This window comes from Eulemur rufifrons, chromosome 19, assembly GCF_041146395.1.
Source record: "Eulemur rufifrons isolate Redbay chromosome 19, OSU_ERuf_1, whole genome shotgun sequence".
Lineage (NCBI taxonomy): Eukaryota > Metazoa > Chordata > Mammalia > Primates > Lemuridae > Eulemur > Eulemur rufifrons.
Genome location: NC_091001.1, coordinates 90384867 through 90400353, shown reverse-complemented (window position 1 = coordinate 90400353; position 15487 = coordinate 90384867). Strand labels below are relative to the sequence as shown.

Sequence of the window (15487 nt, the reverse complement as noted above, 5' to 3'; positions counted from 1 at the left end):
AGACTTTAAGCAGAACTGACAGCCATTTGTGCACTCTCTATTTGAAGCTGTATTTTTTTTTTTTAGTCAAAAATCTTTTTCCAGGTTTAGCCATTTCCTTAATGAAATTAATATTTCTTCCAGAATGGTTTCGTGCAGAAGTGCTGGGGACGTCTGGGGTCTGAATGTTGTTCCTGGAATGCTTCCACATAAGGAGAATTTTAGGAAGGGGCCACCAGGATCCTACCCCATCCAGTGGTTAAGGTCTTTTCTGGCCTTGCTCTGTGCGATTCTCGGGGAGACCGGGTGTGCACGTGCGTCCACACACACCTTTGACTCCTCACTCTCGTTCCTCAAGTGATTTAAAGAGGGGGAGATGAAAGAAAGCCTTCAGAATTCACACTGTTGCGTTAATGTTTTTCTTTAGTTTTGTATGTTGTAAGAGGAAACAAAATAGCGGAAAACTCTAGGCATGTGTGATTGTTGCCTTTTGAGACTGTCCCGAGCGTGTCCACCCAATCCCAGGGCCTGCTGCTCCACCTGCCTCTCCCAAGTGCTGGGGGAACTGTTGACGTCTGGGGAGCCCCAGAATTTTTGCCAACTGCTAGATGTCACTGTAGTATATTTTCTGCAATACCCACGTTTAGAACCTGAAGCTGTTCTTTCTATAGCTTTCCCCTGTAGGCCTTCTAAATAACTCTGCTCTTAAATGTGAACAGCAGCCCGGGACCGTGGAATGCATTGAAAGCTCAGCAGTCCCAAGACAGAAGGATAACTGAGACCCTCCTCCTGTGAGGGGAACTGAAGGGGACTTGAAGAGTCAGGGAGCCATGGGGTTGGCCCAGCTCGGAATGGGAATGTGGCCTCAGGAAGTGGTAACCGCAGATGAGTCTAGCTGGGGTGCGGAGAGGTAAGGACAGGAATCGCAAAGGAGCTGAGATAGTTGCAGGAGAGACAGAATGTTCAAAGTGTGCACTCTGAAGCTGCTTTTTTGACTTCACATCTGGCGCTGCCACATACCAGCTGTCATCTAACCTCTTTGCACTTGTTTGGTCATCCGTAAAATGGAGATAATAGAACCTCTTCATAGGGCGGTGGAGTGTTTTAGTGAATTAATGTGTATGAAGTGCTTAGAACAATAGCTGGCACAGAGCCAGCATTATATGGCTGGTAGCTGTTATTACTACCACTACTATGCTTATTATTATATATGATATAAGAATGATATCATTGATACTACAATCATCATTGCCATTTGCTATGTGTAAGGACTATGGAGTTATAATAGTGGCTACTAAGTAGCAGCATCCTTACTTGGTGTTGTTTCATTTTTGGACAGCAGACATACATTTTTCCTGTCTCTAGTGAGTGACAAAGTACTTATCTATAAGAATGACTACATCATACCTTAAAAATGTTTTTGATGGTAAACCTGATGGGGTTTGGATAAATCCATTCTTCCAAAAGGCCCGAAGCACTCTCAGATGGCTCTGGGATGCTGCTACCAACTGTTCAGCTACTGTTTTTGGTCATCACTTCAGAACCTTAATTATGCTTCGCAGCAGTCGTTGTACGTGGACGCATAGAGTCCCCACAAACAAATATCCAGACGCGTTCGGGCTCGGTGGCATGCGGGAGACGGAGGCGCGCGTGTAAGGGCGCACTGGCGGTCCGGGCGCCCGGAGCTGCGGGGGTGCGGGTCGGTGCGTGGGCAGCCGGGGGGCCTCATGCTGCTTGTCCTTTCCTGCCTAGATGACTACGCCCAGCTGTGCAACATCCCGGTGACGGGGCGCCGGCGGCCGTACGGACGGGATGCCCTGGTGGACTTCAGCGAACAGTACGCGCCAGAAGCCGATCCCTACTTCGTTCAGGACCGTAAGCCAAGTTGTCCCATTACTTGGGAACTAAGTTGTGGTTAGAGACAATCAGTGGCTCTCAAAATGTGACCCCTGGCAACGTGGTAGGAATGCGGATTTTCAGGCTCCACCCCAGACCCCGCTGCTCAGGAAGTCCGGGGTGGGACGCGCAGTCCGTGTTTTACAAGCCCTGGGAATCTTTCTGCACACGGGGGTCTGAGGACCCCGGTTTCCATGAGTAGTCTTGCTGGTGGGGACACTGTTACGTTTACTTTCCTTCAAGTAAACAAATGATCTTGTTGCTATAATTTCCATAACAAAATAATTTCTTTACGCTTTAGGTGGTGGTCTAGTTTGAGGGCTAGGGTTTCCGTGAGAGCCTGATTGTATTGTAGCTTTTTTTTTCATACAGGTTAACTGTGCCAAGTTGATCTTTACAAGTGTTTTAGAGCCGGAGATAAAAAAAGAATTGCTCTCTCGGTCAAGAAATGAATTTTCAGAATATAGTCGTGAGGGGATTTATTAAGTAAGAAATGATGTGTGCTGGCTTTTCCTGGATTCAGGAGCACAGCTTTCACGGAAGAGGTGGGAGCGTGTGGCTGCAAATCGAGTTTCCGTTGAGAAAGGAACCGAACGCTGTGTGAGGAGGACTACCAACATGCAAGCTCCGTGTTCCCGTGGGGGAAGTCAGAGCCTTCAAATGCAGAATAATGATTTGAAGTCTGAAAAATGGGCTGGTCCAAAATAGAATATTAGTAGATAACGGTTGTCTCGGTTCAAGAGCTGGAACAGGGAAATATGATTCCTGGTGCCTTGTCTTACAGAGGGGCCTCCTCGCCCGTGTAGCTGCACCACATTTTCCAGATGGGGAATCCCTGTGGTCCAAGGATTTGGGGTTTAGGTCTTTGGAGATACTGCTGAATAACAAAGTACAGTGAAGCTTTTGCTTTCTTTGGGCCCTACCACCTGGGCCTGAAGCTAACTAGCCAAGCCCTGGTTCTTGAGGAACAATATGAACTTTGTAGTTGCATTTAGAAACTATTCTAGTTCTGCCTCAAAAGAGCTTTTTCTTCCTTCTCTTCCCCTTCCTTTTTCCCTCTCCCTCCCTTTTTCATTCTCTCTACCCCCCCCTTTTTTGAAGGATGTAGTATGTTGATTGCCTAGCAGAATTAAGAATGCTTTTAAACGTAGACAAATACAACATTCTATTAAACGTATTAATCCAGCTAGGCTGATTAGCGCACACCTGTGTAGCTTCCCCCGAGGTCAAGAAGATTGCCAGTAGCCAGAAGGCCCCTGGTGCCCTACCCCACCCACCTCCCAAGGGTAATCGCTATCCTGACTTCCAATGCCATAGATTAATAGCACTATTTATTTTCATCAACACATAACCACGCATTGCTTCATGAAGAAGGTTTTAATGCCCTCACAGCCATAAGACTGTGTGCTTACGGTTTGTATATTTCACCGTATATGTTATAGGTCAGTAAACGTTTACTTAAGAAAAAAATGAAAGAGCAAAGAAATATAAAGGTTGAAAGAAAGCCCAGCTTTCCCCATAAATCCAGAAATACCAGGTTAAGTCTCTGTGCAACGCTGACACAATCCCATGGTTTATGTGTGTAGCGATCACACTATAGTTCAGATTCCAGGAATTTTCATGTTGAAATGTCTGGCTTATGTACCTTCTTTGTAGTGCTGGCATTGCTTGAAAGTTCTTCTTTAATTTACTACAAATGTTAAGAAATAAACATGTTGATGTCACATCAATTTCCTATTTAGCAACATAGGAAGTTGAGATGCAGTTCCAAGACCTCCAGCTTTGACTTTGTAATGGCCTTTAAATTTCTTACAAGTTACAGAGAAATATGTCCCCGTTCCCAGCCAGTTTTCTGACCACCAGCAAGGGCTCTCTGGCCCTGTTCAGATACAATCATGTTGGGTGGATAGTAAGGTAGTAGGTTTCTTATCACCTTTTTGGGTCACCAACTCCATCACCTGTCATCATAGCAGTGTTTCTGAAGCCAGAGTTTATTAGAGCAGAGATAGGCAAACTTTTTCTATAAAGGGCCAGCTAGTAAAATTTTTAGGCTTTGCAGGCCACGGGGTCTCTGTTGTCATTGCTCAACTCTGCTATAGCATCATGAAAGCAGCCACAGACAGTACATCAGCCAATGGGTATGACTGTGTTTATTTTAAAAAGTAGATTGCAGACCAGATCTGTACTCTGCTGACCTGTTTTAGAGTTCTGAAGAAGTATTTTGGAGAGTTCCAAGTTTTAATTTTGTGTGGGAGTTTCAAGTTTTAATTTTGTTTTAATTTCTGTAATAGTAAAAAAAAATTACTAGCTATAAAGTCAAAATGATTTTGCTGTGATATGTGGAATTTGAGAATATTTTCATAGATTAAGACTTGAAGTCAGTATTTATCAAACTGGCTCTGGGTATCTGCTGTCATATTCTTCATGGCCTGCACATTTTTTTTTTCTTTAAAATTTTTAAATGGGCCTGTCATGGATATGTTACTCGATTTTTAAAATTACTGTTAGACCTTATGGCCCTGCATAAGCAGTGATGTTTTGCTGCCCCCTGCAGTTCCACTGGAGAATTACTCCAAAGTCCAGATACATACAGTTCTGGCAGTGGTTTCTATTTTTGAAGCTAATTTGTGGTACATTTGGGAGGGGAGAGGAGAGGTCACATGACAGTATGTTTGTATCACCATGGATTTCTATTTACAATTTTCCTCTCTAGAACGAGAGCTAAACACTCTTGATGCCTGGCTAAATTTTTTTTATATTACGAAAACTCTAGACACTAGCACTGGATCAGTTTGAAGATATTTAAACTATAAAAAGAGTCAAACAAGAGTTTCTTTGTTTCCTTTAAAAAAGACTTTTGGTTTTATAAGCACAAGTATGATGTACTTTCTCATTTATCAGGATGTTTTGAGGCCCCTTAGCACTGCCTTTATCCTTTGATCCCCCGAGAGCCCTTTTGTACGGCCCAGTCCACAGCCAGAGCAAACAAACAGACTTCACACGGCCAGGCTGGCGGGCTTTTCTCTGGTCTTGCAAACTCCAAGTGAAAAAGTACTACCTCACCCTTACAGATCTTAGCAAATGCCTACTGAACTCGGATAGTGAATTCCATTGGTTCCATCCTGAAAGATTTTCTGACATTTGCCACACTGTGAACTCAGGAAATTTGGAATTTTGGATGAACCCTCTTAATAATTAAGAGCAAAACAAAAACTATACTTGCCTTCTCAGCTTATGTAAGTTTAATATACAACATCAGAATTCAAGATGTGGGGCTCATCTGCACAGCACATACAAAATTTTTAGTATTTTTATGCTTAATGTTGTATACAGATATTTTCAGGATTAACTTAAATTGTAATGCTAATGTTAACATGCTTGAAGAATATATATATATATGTTTATATATGTATGGTAAAATGAACTGTACCCTTAATAAATCCTTTTTAAAAATCGCATAGGAAGTTGAAAATTTCTAACTTGGCTCCTGCCGTTTTCTTTCTAGGTTTTTTAAATAGCTTTGAGGAGTTACAGGCTGAAGAGTGTGGCATCCTCAATGGTTGTGAAAACGGCCGCTGTGTGAGGGTCCAGGAAGGTTACACCTGTGATTGCTTTGATGGGTATCACCTGGATATGGCCAAGATGACCTGTGTCGGTACGCATGACGTGTATCTTATGGGAATTATTCTTTTCCTGAGATCCTCTGTGGCCAGATCTGTCATTTGAGTACATTTAAGATAAATTTGCTGAGTTTCAATTTGGGAAGATGAGAAAAGTTCTGGAGATGTACATTTAAGTACAGTATGAATGTACTTAATGCCGCAGGACTGTACACGTAAAAATGGTTAAAATGGTAAATTTTGTGTTCTGTATGTCTTACCACAATTCTTTTTAGAAAGGGAGAGTTGATATCTCATTTAAGAATTCATATAGTGGTATATGTGGAGGAAAGACCAGAATGGGCCAGGTAACTACTTTGACTCTGAAATTTAGCTTTTGACTTTGCAGCCAATAACGACTGTGCTGAATACTTGACACAAGAATAAGGGGGTGTAGAGTTCTGGGGGAAAAAATACAACTTCCTAGTAATCATTTTGGATAAAACTCCTCCTAGAACTATCTTTCACATTGCCCTCCCTCTTATATTGAAAATAACAGGAAACATATGTTTAACCTTATCTCTGTGCCTTTCAGGGATTATTTGACTCTCTGCTAAAAGCCCCCTTGCTTGATTTATTAATAGTTACTTATTTTAAGTTTTGAATTCTATTTTTCTCCTCCCTCCTGGAGCTGTCCCTTAGCCCATTTCGGTTTGGTTAATTTTAATCTGTGGCAGGTCTGGAAAATAGGTAACTTGGGTTCTTACAGATGTTTCTAGTGAGTGAGAGCCTAAATGGATCTGGTTTAGTAGATCTAAGAATGTACCTGAAGGCTGTCGCCAGGCTGCTCAGAGAGCTCTCTGCTTACTTGTCTGGTTCCTCTTGACAAAACTAGCAGTTTTTCTATGCCTGTGGGAAGGAATTTAAAGGTAATATAGTTCCTCCAACTTTCTTAAGGTTTGACTACAAAATGTCAAGCTGACAAAATGTTCATGTTGTGCTAAATAATAGGGGAAGAAATTCCAGAACCTCCCTGATAATCTACCTTTTTAAGATCTAAAAAGTCATCTTGTATCCCCTTAATATTTTGAAAATACATAGATATATAGATAGACAGGTAGATAGATAGTCATCTTTATCTTGTCTGTGATTGAAACAAACAATCATGGGGAAGCTGGGAAGCTCATGGTGGGGGCGCAGCATTCAGGCAGCCCTGATGCCTGGGGAAAGTGTAGGTTATGTTTTCTCACAGGGCGATAGTAAAGATCGTTGACCTGCGTGTTTTGGCTTTACTGCAGATGTGAATGAATGCGATGAGTTGAACAACCGGATGTCTCTCTGCAAGAACGCCAAGTGCATTAACACCGAAGGTTCCTACAAGTGTTTGTGTCTGCCAGGCTACGTACCTTCTGACAAGCCCAACTACTGCACTCCGTTGAATACCGCCTTGAATTTAGAAAAAGACAGTGACCTGGAGTGAAAGAGAGTCTACATAACCTAAGCCCATATACTCTGCACTGTGTAAAGGAAAAGGGAGAAATGTATTATACTTGAGACATTGTACCTAACCCAGAGTGTTGCAAATACGGAAACAGCATGGAGTTGCGTGAACTCTGAAGACAGTGAAAGGATTTAGGATGAGCCTGACTGGTGTGACAGACCAAAATGGACATTTCTCTGAAAAACCGGTATATATAGTCTGTTCATATGTAAAATTCAGTGGAAAAGAGGTGGAACAGTGCTGTTATTTTAAACAGAAGGTTGTATTATTATGTTGTTTTGTTTTGTTTTGTTTTTTACTATTGCTTGATTAAATTTGGCATTTAAATAGTGGTAGAAATATTTTATGTAATTTTCATTTTCTGGTTGGTTGTGCAGTTCCTTGGCTACTGTTTTTCTTTTTCTTCAATTTTTTTTTAATCTCAAGTGCAAAAGTCTTTGATAAAATATTAAACTGTATTATAAAGTATTATTACACAGGGTTGTGCTATTTCTGGTCTGGAGCATTTTTAAAATTCAAATTGTCTGTCCTGTGGAGCAGGCAGTGATTCTGTTTTCAAAACTTTTATACACATTTGGAGAAAAATACATTATATTTTCAGTATATTGTCTGATTTTAATGTCCATCCTTAGCCAAGCTGCTAGCAGGTGTCAGTTGGATCCCTTTTCTACATTGCAATGGAAGAATTTAAGAGCTTACATTAGTATTGTAATATGTAAAGTAAGCCTGGCAAAATTTTTTAAAAAATTTTATGATCCCCAATATATTTACCATTGTATGTTAAAGCAAAATAAATCACCATTTTTGTAGAAAAAAAAATTCTACCTGAGAGTAATTGTCAGTACAAGTGTACAAGTTGTATCCTACTCTTCCCCCTTTCATTTTTACAAGTGGTCCTCTATTAATATGGATTTTCTTATGAGTTAATCGTAAAATGTGTTAGATGTTGTTATGGGCTGAACTCTTTCCATCCAATATATTCACATGTTGAAGTCCTAACCCTCAGTTCTTCAGAATGTGACTATATTTGGAGATAGCTCTTTAAAGAGGTAATTAAGGTTAAATGAGGTCATTGGAGCGGGCCCTACTCCAACATGACTGGTGTCCCCCTAAGAAGAGATTCGGACACAGAGGAAAGACCATGTGAAGACACAGGGAGAAGACGGCCATCTACAAGTCAAGGAGAGAGGCCTCAGAAGAAAACAGCCTTGCTGAAACCTTGGTCTTGAACTTTTAGCCTCCAGCATTGAGAGAAAATAAATTTCTGTTGTTTAAGTCACCCAGTCTGTGGTGCTTTGTTATGGCAGCCCTTGCAAACTAATGCAAATATATATCACCGGAAGAATGAATAACAGTTTTTAAAGTTCCACTCCCTGCTTACACAAGCCACAGTAATGCAATTGTTTCATAACTTAAAACAAACTGAAATTCAGAATCTATTCAGTAAAAGCATGTGAGTTTTTAAAAACAAGCTATGTGTAGGCATACCCCGCAGATCTCCCCATGTGATGTTTTCCTGAAAGATAAGCTTTTGCTTTTGAATACAGTAGGCAGAATAATGGCAGCCCAAAGCTATCTATGTCCTAATCCTTGGAACCCATAAATATGTTACCTTCCCTGGCAAAGGAGAATTAAGATTACAGATAAGGTTGCTAATCAGCCAGCTTTAAGATGGGAAGATTATCCTAGATTACCTGTGTGGGCCCAGTGTCATCGCATCCTTAAAAGGAAGAGGACCTTACACATGGGAGAGGAAGGCAGAAGAGGAGAATCAGAGGGAGATGTGAATATGAAAGAAGTCAGATGCGAAGTGAGAGACACTGAACCTGCCACTGCTGGCTTTAAAGATGGAGGAAGGGGTGGGGGGTCATGACCCCAGGAATGTGGGCAGCCACTGGAAACTGGGAAAGGCAGGAAATATTCTCCCTGAGCTTCCAGAAAGGAATGCAGCCCCGCTGATACCTTGATTTCAATCCAGTGATAATTGTGTCACTTTCTAACCTACAGAACTGTAAGATAACATACGTATGGTGTGAAGCCACTAAATTTGCAGTAATAGAAAGCTCATACAATATCCAAGCTTCATAGAAGCTTAGTATCTTACCTATCTCTTGCAACATTTTTCTGCTGATGTTTGCATAGGAGAAATTCGTGATCAGTTTCCAGCATGTGCCCTTGATTAGAATGCATTTTCATGATGCCTTCCATGTCTAGACCCTGTTTTTACCTAGTGTTGTGTGAGTCCCAAAAAAGTAAAGCAATTGTCTAAAACTGTAGAGAAGAAAGCCACTTGAGTGCATGAGAAAAACAATTATAATGGAAGAGAAGATACTACTACTGCACACAAAGCAACTCAGATCAAGAAGACATGTTTTAAGTTCTTACATTCTAATATGATGGTTTTGTTGTATTTCAGTTGTATTTGTAGGAAATTTGGGGATTTGGGTTGAGATGTATTATAAATTCTGTTAGCATTTTCTTATAGAACATATTACTGACATAAGTGGGAGATGCCTGCACACATAATGAAAACACATAGCTTTAAATATGACTTACTATTTTTTAAGTAAGTTTTGTTGCTGAAACTTTGTTTCACATCCCTAGAAAAAAAGTTGTGTTTTTGTAATATATAAAGATTTGTTTAGCTCCTTTTAGAAGTTACTGCAATTTTACTGCCCAGTTGTCCTCACACAAGGTTTGGGATTCTGTGGCACTGGTCCTAATTCATTGTCCATGGAGAGACAGGCACATGGTAAAATGCATTCTAGGCATTCATCAGACAGGTTTTTTCCAGCTGCTCTTAAGCATCTCATGCCCAAGTAAGAGCCAGTTTTCTTCTGCCCACTCATGGAATTGGTGTCTGCACCTTAAAATACTAACGATAACATATTATTCTTTTGTCATAAAATCAAACACTTCCAAAAATACTAAACCTGGCTGTCTGATTTAAACCTATGTAGTTTGAAGTTATTTAACATATTCTTGAGGTTTGCCATGTAGTTGAAATGAGCACTATTACACAAATCCAGCAAATGAAACACATAAATAAATATACCACAGTTCTTTTGTACAACTTTGTCATTATAGTTCAAAAGAGTACTACTGTAATTTAGCTTTAGTATTTACACATAGGCTTTCTTACTCTAAAATGTACTTTAATTCTGGTAAATTTTAAGGTTGCCATATTGACAGAAATGCAAATTGGCAGAAATCTGGTATGCATAAGAAATGAGGTTCATGAACATTCCATTTGAGTCAACAGTGCAAGATGTCAGTCAACATGCATGTCAGTGTTACGTGTACTACCTTGTGTAGACAAACTGTAGGAGAACAGACTATGCTACTCTAAAAATGCCTCTTTAGCGTAATGATTATTTTGAGGTGATTAATTTTGAGAAGCAGCATGTTACTTTTTTGTAAGGGAAAGTTACATTTATACAGGAAATTTCAATTTGTATGTGTCTCCCTCTCTGTACCAGGAAGAGAAGGATAACTCTGTAACTTAAAATTGCAAAATAAGCCTTGCTGTTGTTTACCGTACTTTTCCTGGTCACCTTCCCCAAACTGACCTCTACCACACCTTTCTTCCTCTGTTTTAGGTGAAGACAGTATTTAAGCCTAAATTCTAAGCTACCTCTTTGAGTTACTCCTTTCCTTGGGTTTCTTCCATGTATATATCAGATACACACATTAATAAACTTCTGTTTGTTTTTTGCTTATTAATCTGTCTTTTGTTACAGGGGCCCCACCCAAGAATTTAGAAGGGTAGAGGAAAAGAGATTTTTTTCCCCTCACCTACGAGACCATAATTGTTCTAATAACTTGCAGCAACTGAAGTTCTATGATTCTAATACTCTCAACTTCCAAGTAAGAATGACTTAAGTATGTACCAGAGCACCTGATTTACTACTCAAATCTTTGACAAGAAAATAAAAATGGCTGTCAAAGATCAATATCCAAGTGACGGGCAATTGCAATTACGAGAAGAAAGGAATAGGGAAGGTATCATCTACAAAGTGCAGGAGTAAATCACATTCTGATAAGATAGAAAACATTTCTCAGGGGGAAAAAATCCCTAATTTAGGATAAAACATTTGCAGTCATCACAGGAATGTGAGGGTCCTCTGATCAGCTTTCATTGCCTTGGGAAGTACAGGACAGCCGTCACTGGAAGAAGAGTGAGACTGTCTGGAGAACTTTAGGACCAGTAAAATCTGCGTGGCTGGATTGGAAGAAGAACCCAGGGAGAGTGGTAGGTGATGCCAAAAAGGGAAGCCTTACCTTGTGAGGTTGATGGGCGGGGTAAGGTTGTCCTACCTACTAAGATGTTTTTGAAGGTCCCCTTCAACCTTTAGGCATCTTAACTTTTCCTGCACATTCCCAGATTCCTTTCTTTGAATGGTGACTAATTTTTCTATCAGTAAGCAAACTTCTCTCTTCCTCTTCATAGGAATTGTCCTCCCTAGTTCCTTCCCTTGTGACATTAATAGTTCCCTGCAGGTTATTCTAAACTATACAAATCCCAGACCCTTCCAAGGCACATACAGAACAGGATGTCATGTTGCTTCAAAGCCCAACCTGGAATGTCCTGCTCTTGGAAGAGAAAACAGCACTTGCTAAACTCTCCTCTTAATTCAGACAATCTATCCTAAGATTATTTGGGGATTTTATGGTATCTTCTGTGAATAATGACCGTTTTGTTTCTCTCTTTCCAGTCTTCATACTTTAATTTTCTTGTCTATTAAACTGGTTAAAACTTCCAAGACAATATTGAATTGTAAAGTGATGATAGCAGGCATCCTGATTTAAAGAAAATCCTCTTACTGTTGCCCTATTAAATATGATGCATATTTATTAAATAATACCTTTCATAGGGTGAAGAATGTTCCTTTCTATTCCTAATTTGCTAGGGGGCTTAATGTGAATATAGGTGTTGAATTTTATTAAATTTTTTTGCAGCTAAAGAAAACATTCCTTTTGGTTTTGTTGCCCACAGAAACCTCATGTAACTCAAGAATAAACCTCTGAGTCTGAAACATGCCTGAACTGACCTCTGTTTGAAAGGACCAACCAATGGGTCATCCCAGAAACCCAGACCACATAGGATTTTAAAAAATTCTCATTGATTGGTGAGATAAAATCTTTTATTATTCCCCCTTTAATAAGACAACTAAGCCAATTGCTAGAAATTCTAACTTGACGTCCCTTAAACAATATATAACCCCGAGTGCATACATTGTCACAAAATGAAAACCATGAGTTAAATGTATTTCCAGAGGGTAGCCTAGTAAACATTCAGTTCAGAGGCACTGAACAGACAGATGCAGTGTCTGTAATCCAGGAAGCACAGAGTTATTTCATTTATTCTGGCAGCATACATCTTCCCCACTCCACCCCCTAGTGTACCCATATTGAAGATGAAAGGCCCAACAACTTAGGGAATTAGAGAGGAAGGAGTAGAAAACAGGTAGACAATAGCAATAGTGAGATTCTCTAGTGGCAGAGCACAGCAACATTAAACATCGGAGCAAAGTGAATGTTGTCCATCTTTGAACCAACAGAGGCATTGGCATAGTGTAAGAGTCAAACTGTGGGTATTAGAATCTATTAATTTTTCCTGTTACTGCATACTAATATTCAATGAAATATTAGCTTTTACTATGAGTGTGAAATAGGTATCCTTCCCATTTGTTTTCTTGCTGGGTGTTTTGTACCGAGTTGTTACTGACATCTTTGGTTTCAGGTGCTTTGACTACTGTATAGGAAATTGTTCATATGTATTCTGTTTTGCTAGTTGATTTGTATTCATTTCTATAAAAATGTACTCAAATGTATTTCATGTTGTGATTTGGCTTGCATTACAGATTGGAAGATTGTATTGATATCTATGCAGTATTCCATGTGGGATATGGGATTTCATTTACCGCTAAATTTGTTTTGTTTTGTAGCCTACTCAGTACCAAAAGTCAACAGAAACTGATGTATTTATTTTTTACTGTGTGATGTTATTCTTTTTAGGATTAGAAGAATATTGTTGTGTAAGCATAACCAACGGTTTTCATCTGGACTCTTATATGTAGTATACTGTATCAGTAGAACCATTTTAAAAGCTCTTTAAAACAAGTGGGGTGAAAACAACTTCCATTCTTTCCCCAAGATTTCCTTATAAAACTGGCGTGCTATAGATGCCAGGAAATAAATAAATATAGAAATATAGATAGATATAGATATTGACCTTTTATTGGATATCAGCTTTGGTCTCCACACTCTTATAAATTATATAAGTTGACTTTGCACAGCATTCTCTGGTAGTTTGTTTTGGTTTGGGTCCAGGCCAGTCCCTGGGAGCCAGCTGCACTAGCCAGTGGGCACAAGCAAAGCCCTGTGGTCTCTGTGCCCTTACCCGTTGGCTTCTCTTCCATAAGCCTGCAGGCAAAAGCAGAGACCTGGGTGGTGTGTGTTTGTACTGTCAAAGAATGATATCACTGCCAGAGATTATGACTTTGGGCAAACTAGTGGGTGGGCACAAAGAAGTCAAACCCTGGTTAACGGGCCACATCATTAGCACACAGAGAGCACTAGATGTGTGTTTCAAAAATAGGAAACATTAATGCTTTTATGAGCTTTGTGTGAAATGGATGGTGTTTGTCAAGGCCAAAAAGTGTATTTTGTAAAACTTAAATGCTATGCTGGGGCCGATTACTTTTCTTTTATTGTAAATCTTGTGCTAACAATTTTTTTTTTCTCCAATGAGTTGGCAAAGGCCCTTGCTTGTTTCAAAATCAACAAGCTGGAGTTTGCCTTTTTTTGTTTCCATGGGCTCTAAGCAGTCAACCTAGGAGCCCAGAGTTATAAAAGCACAAATAAAAAAAGACTCAGAAATGCCCAGTTGGGACTTAAAGGTGAATGAATGAGGTAGGTTCACTCTCTATGAGGGTGTGTGTATGGGGTGGGCCAGGGAAAGCCAGGCAGGGGTTGGGTGTGCCAACTAGACAAGGGCTTTAATTAGCCAGATCTTCCCCTCACTAAGGACACTCTTAAAGTCAACTGGCTATTAATGGAAGCCCATGATCTTCTCTGGGACCACAAGAGAACCAACTGAAGTTATTACTTTCAAAATCAGGAAAACATGATACAAATTTTCATGGCAAGTTAGCATTGCAGGTTAGTCAATGAGCCTGAATGAATGGCATTTGGGACTTTGCTGTGGACAACACTGACAGTGGACTTTGTACTACATTTGTCTGAGAGCACCACCACTGGGTGGCAGTAAAAATCCTTGGATTTCCCTTTCTTTTTCTTCATCCTCTTCCTCTTCCTCCTCCTCTTTCTCCTCCTCTCCTCCTCCTCTCCTTCCTCTCCTCCTCTTCCTCTTCCTTCTTCCTTCTTTCTTCTCCTTCTCTCTTCTTTTCTCTTCCTCTTCCTCCTCTTCTTCCTCCCCCTCCCCCTTCCTCCTCCTTCTTCTTCATTATTATTCTACTCTTGAGCTATCCCTTCTTGTCTACTTAAAAGGGGCATGCTTTTAGAGTTAACTTTGACCAGAACACTTAATGTGAGATACACATGATATGTTAAGCTCAAGTTCAAAAATGGAAAAAAAGGAAAGAAAAAAGAAAGAAAGAAAGATAATTATATACATAAACAGGATAAAGTAATTTGGATGACTGCCAAAGTCAGACAGTTTTCCCATTAGCTAAGATCAATACTCAGTCACTATGTCATTTTAAAATCAAATTAGGTCCAAAGTGATAAGGTATTGATTACAGAGGTCTAATGGGGACTTTCAACCTCTAAATACTTAGGAGAATAATGGTCTGAAAATAAGGACACAGGAGTTACCTTTTTGCTGGTTACCTTCATAATTGAACAAAAGGTTATACCATCCCCAGAGTGTACTTTAAAAAAGAGGACTCACAGACACTCAGAATTCTCTGTATCCAAAAGTGAACTTACTATCTTAACTTCCAAGTTTATTCATCCACTCATTCATTTATTCAGCGAATATTGATTGAACACCTGCAGACTAGAGCTGAGCGTTGGAAATACAGCAGCACCTGAGACAAGCAAGGCCCTGCTTCCAGGGAGCTTAGATGTTCCCTGCCTTGTCCGGTTGTCCAACCCAGAATCTGAAAGCCACATTTGCCTGCTCTCACCCCATCTCCCACAGCCAATCAATAGCGGGTGCTATCAGTTCTGTATCCTAAATATCTCTACATTCCATCTACGTCTAATCTTTCTCATTTCCACTTCTCTGTTCTGAGCCATCTTCCTATCACCAGAGCCTGTCCTAACTGGTCTTCTGACCCTATTCTTGCCTCCCTCCAATCCATTTTCCATCTAGTAACCAGAGTGATGTTTCAAAGATATAAACCTGATCAAGTTACTTCCCTGCTTAAAATCTTTCAGTGGCCTTCCATTGTCTTCCAGATAAATTTCCATGTGTCCACTGTTTATTCCTCAGTGTCAGGTCATGCTATGTGCCCTCTTGCTGTCTGCACTCCAAAAACCAGTC

The 15487-nt window shown here is 40.1% G+C and overlaps 1 protein-coding gene across 10 annotated transcripts in view; it reads left to right on the top strand.

Annotated features, from left to right (window-relative positions):
- LTBP1 (latent transforming growth factor beta binding protein 1) overlaps nucleotides 1–7848 on the top strand; it is a 384917-nt gene extending 377069 nt beyond the window's left edge. For all 10 annotated transcript variants that reach the window (XM_069495124.1, XM_069495127.1, XM_069495126.1 and 7 more), the window contains 3 exons: nucleotides 1732–1854; nucleotides 5381–5530; nucleotides 6773–7848. In XM_069495124.1, the coding sequence (XP_069351225.1) occupies nucleotides 1732–1854; nucleotides 5381–5530; nucleotides 6773–6954 (455 nt within the window). In that variant the 3' untranslated portion in view covers nucleotides 6955–7848. The remainder of the gene's footprint in view (nucleotides 1–1731; nucleotides 1855–5380; nucleotides 5531–6772) is intronic.
- Nucleotides 7849–15487: the final 7639 nt, after the last annotated feature.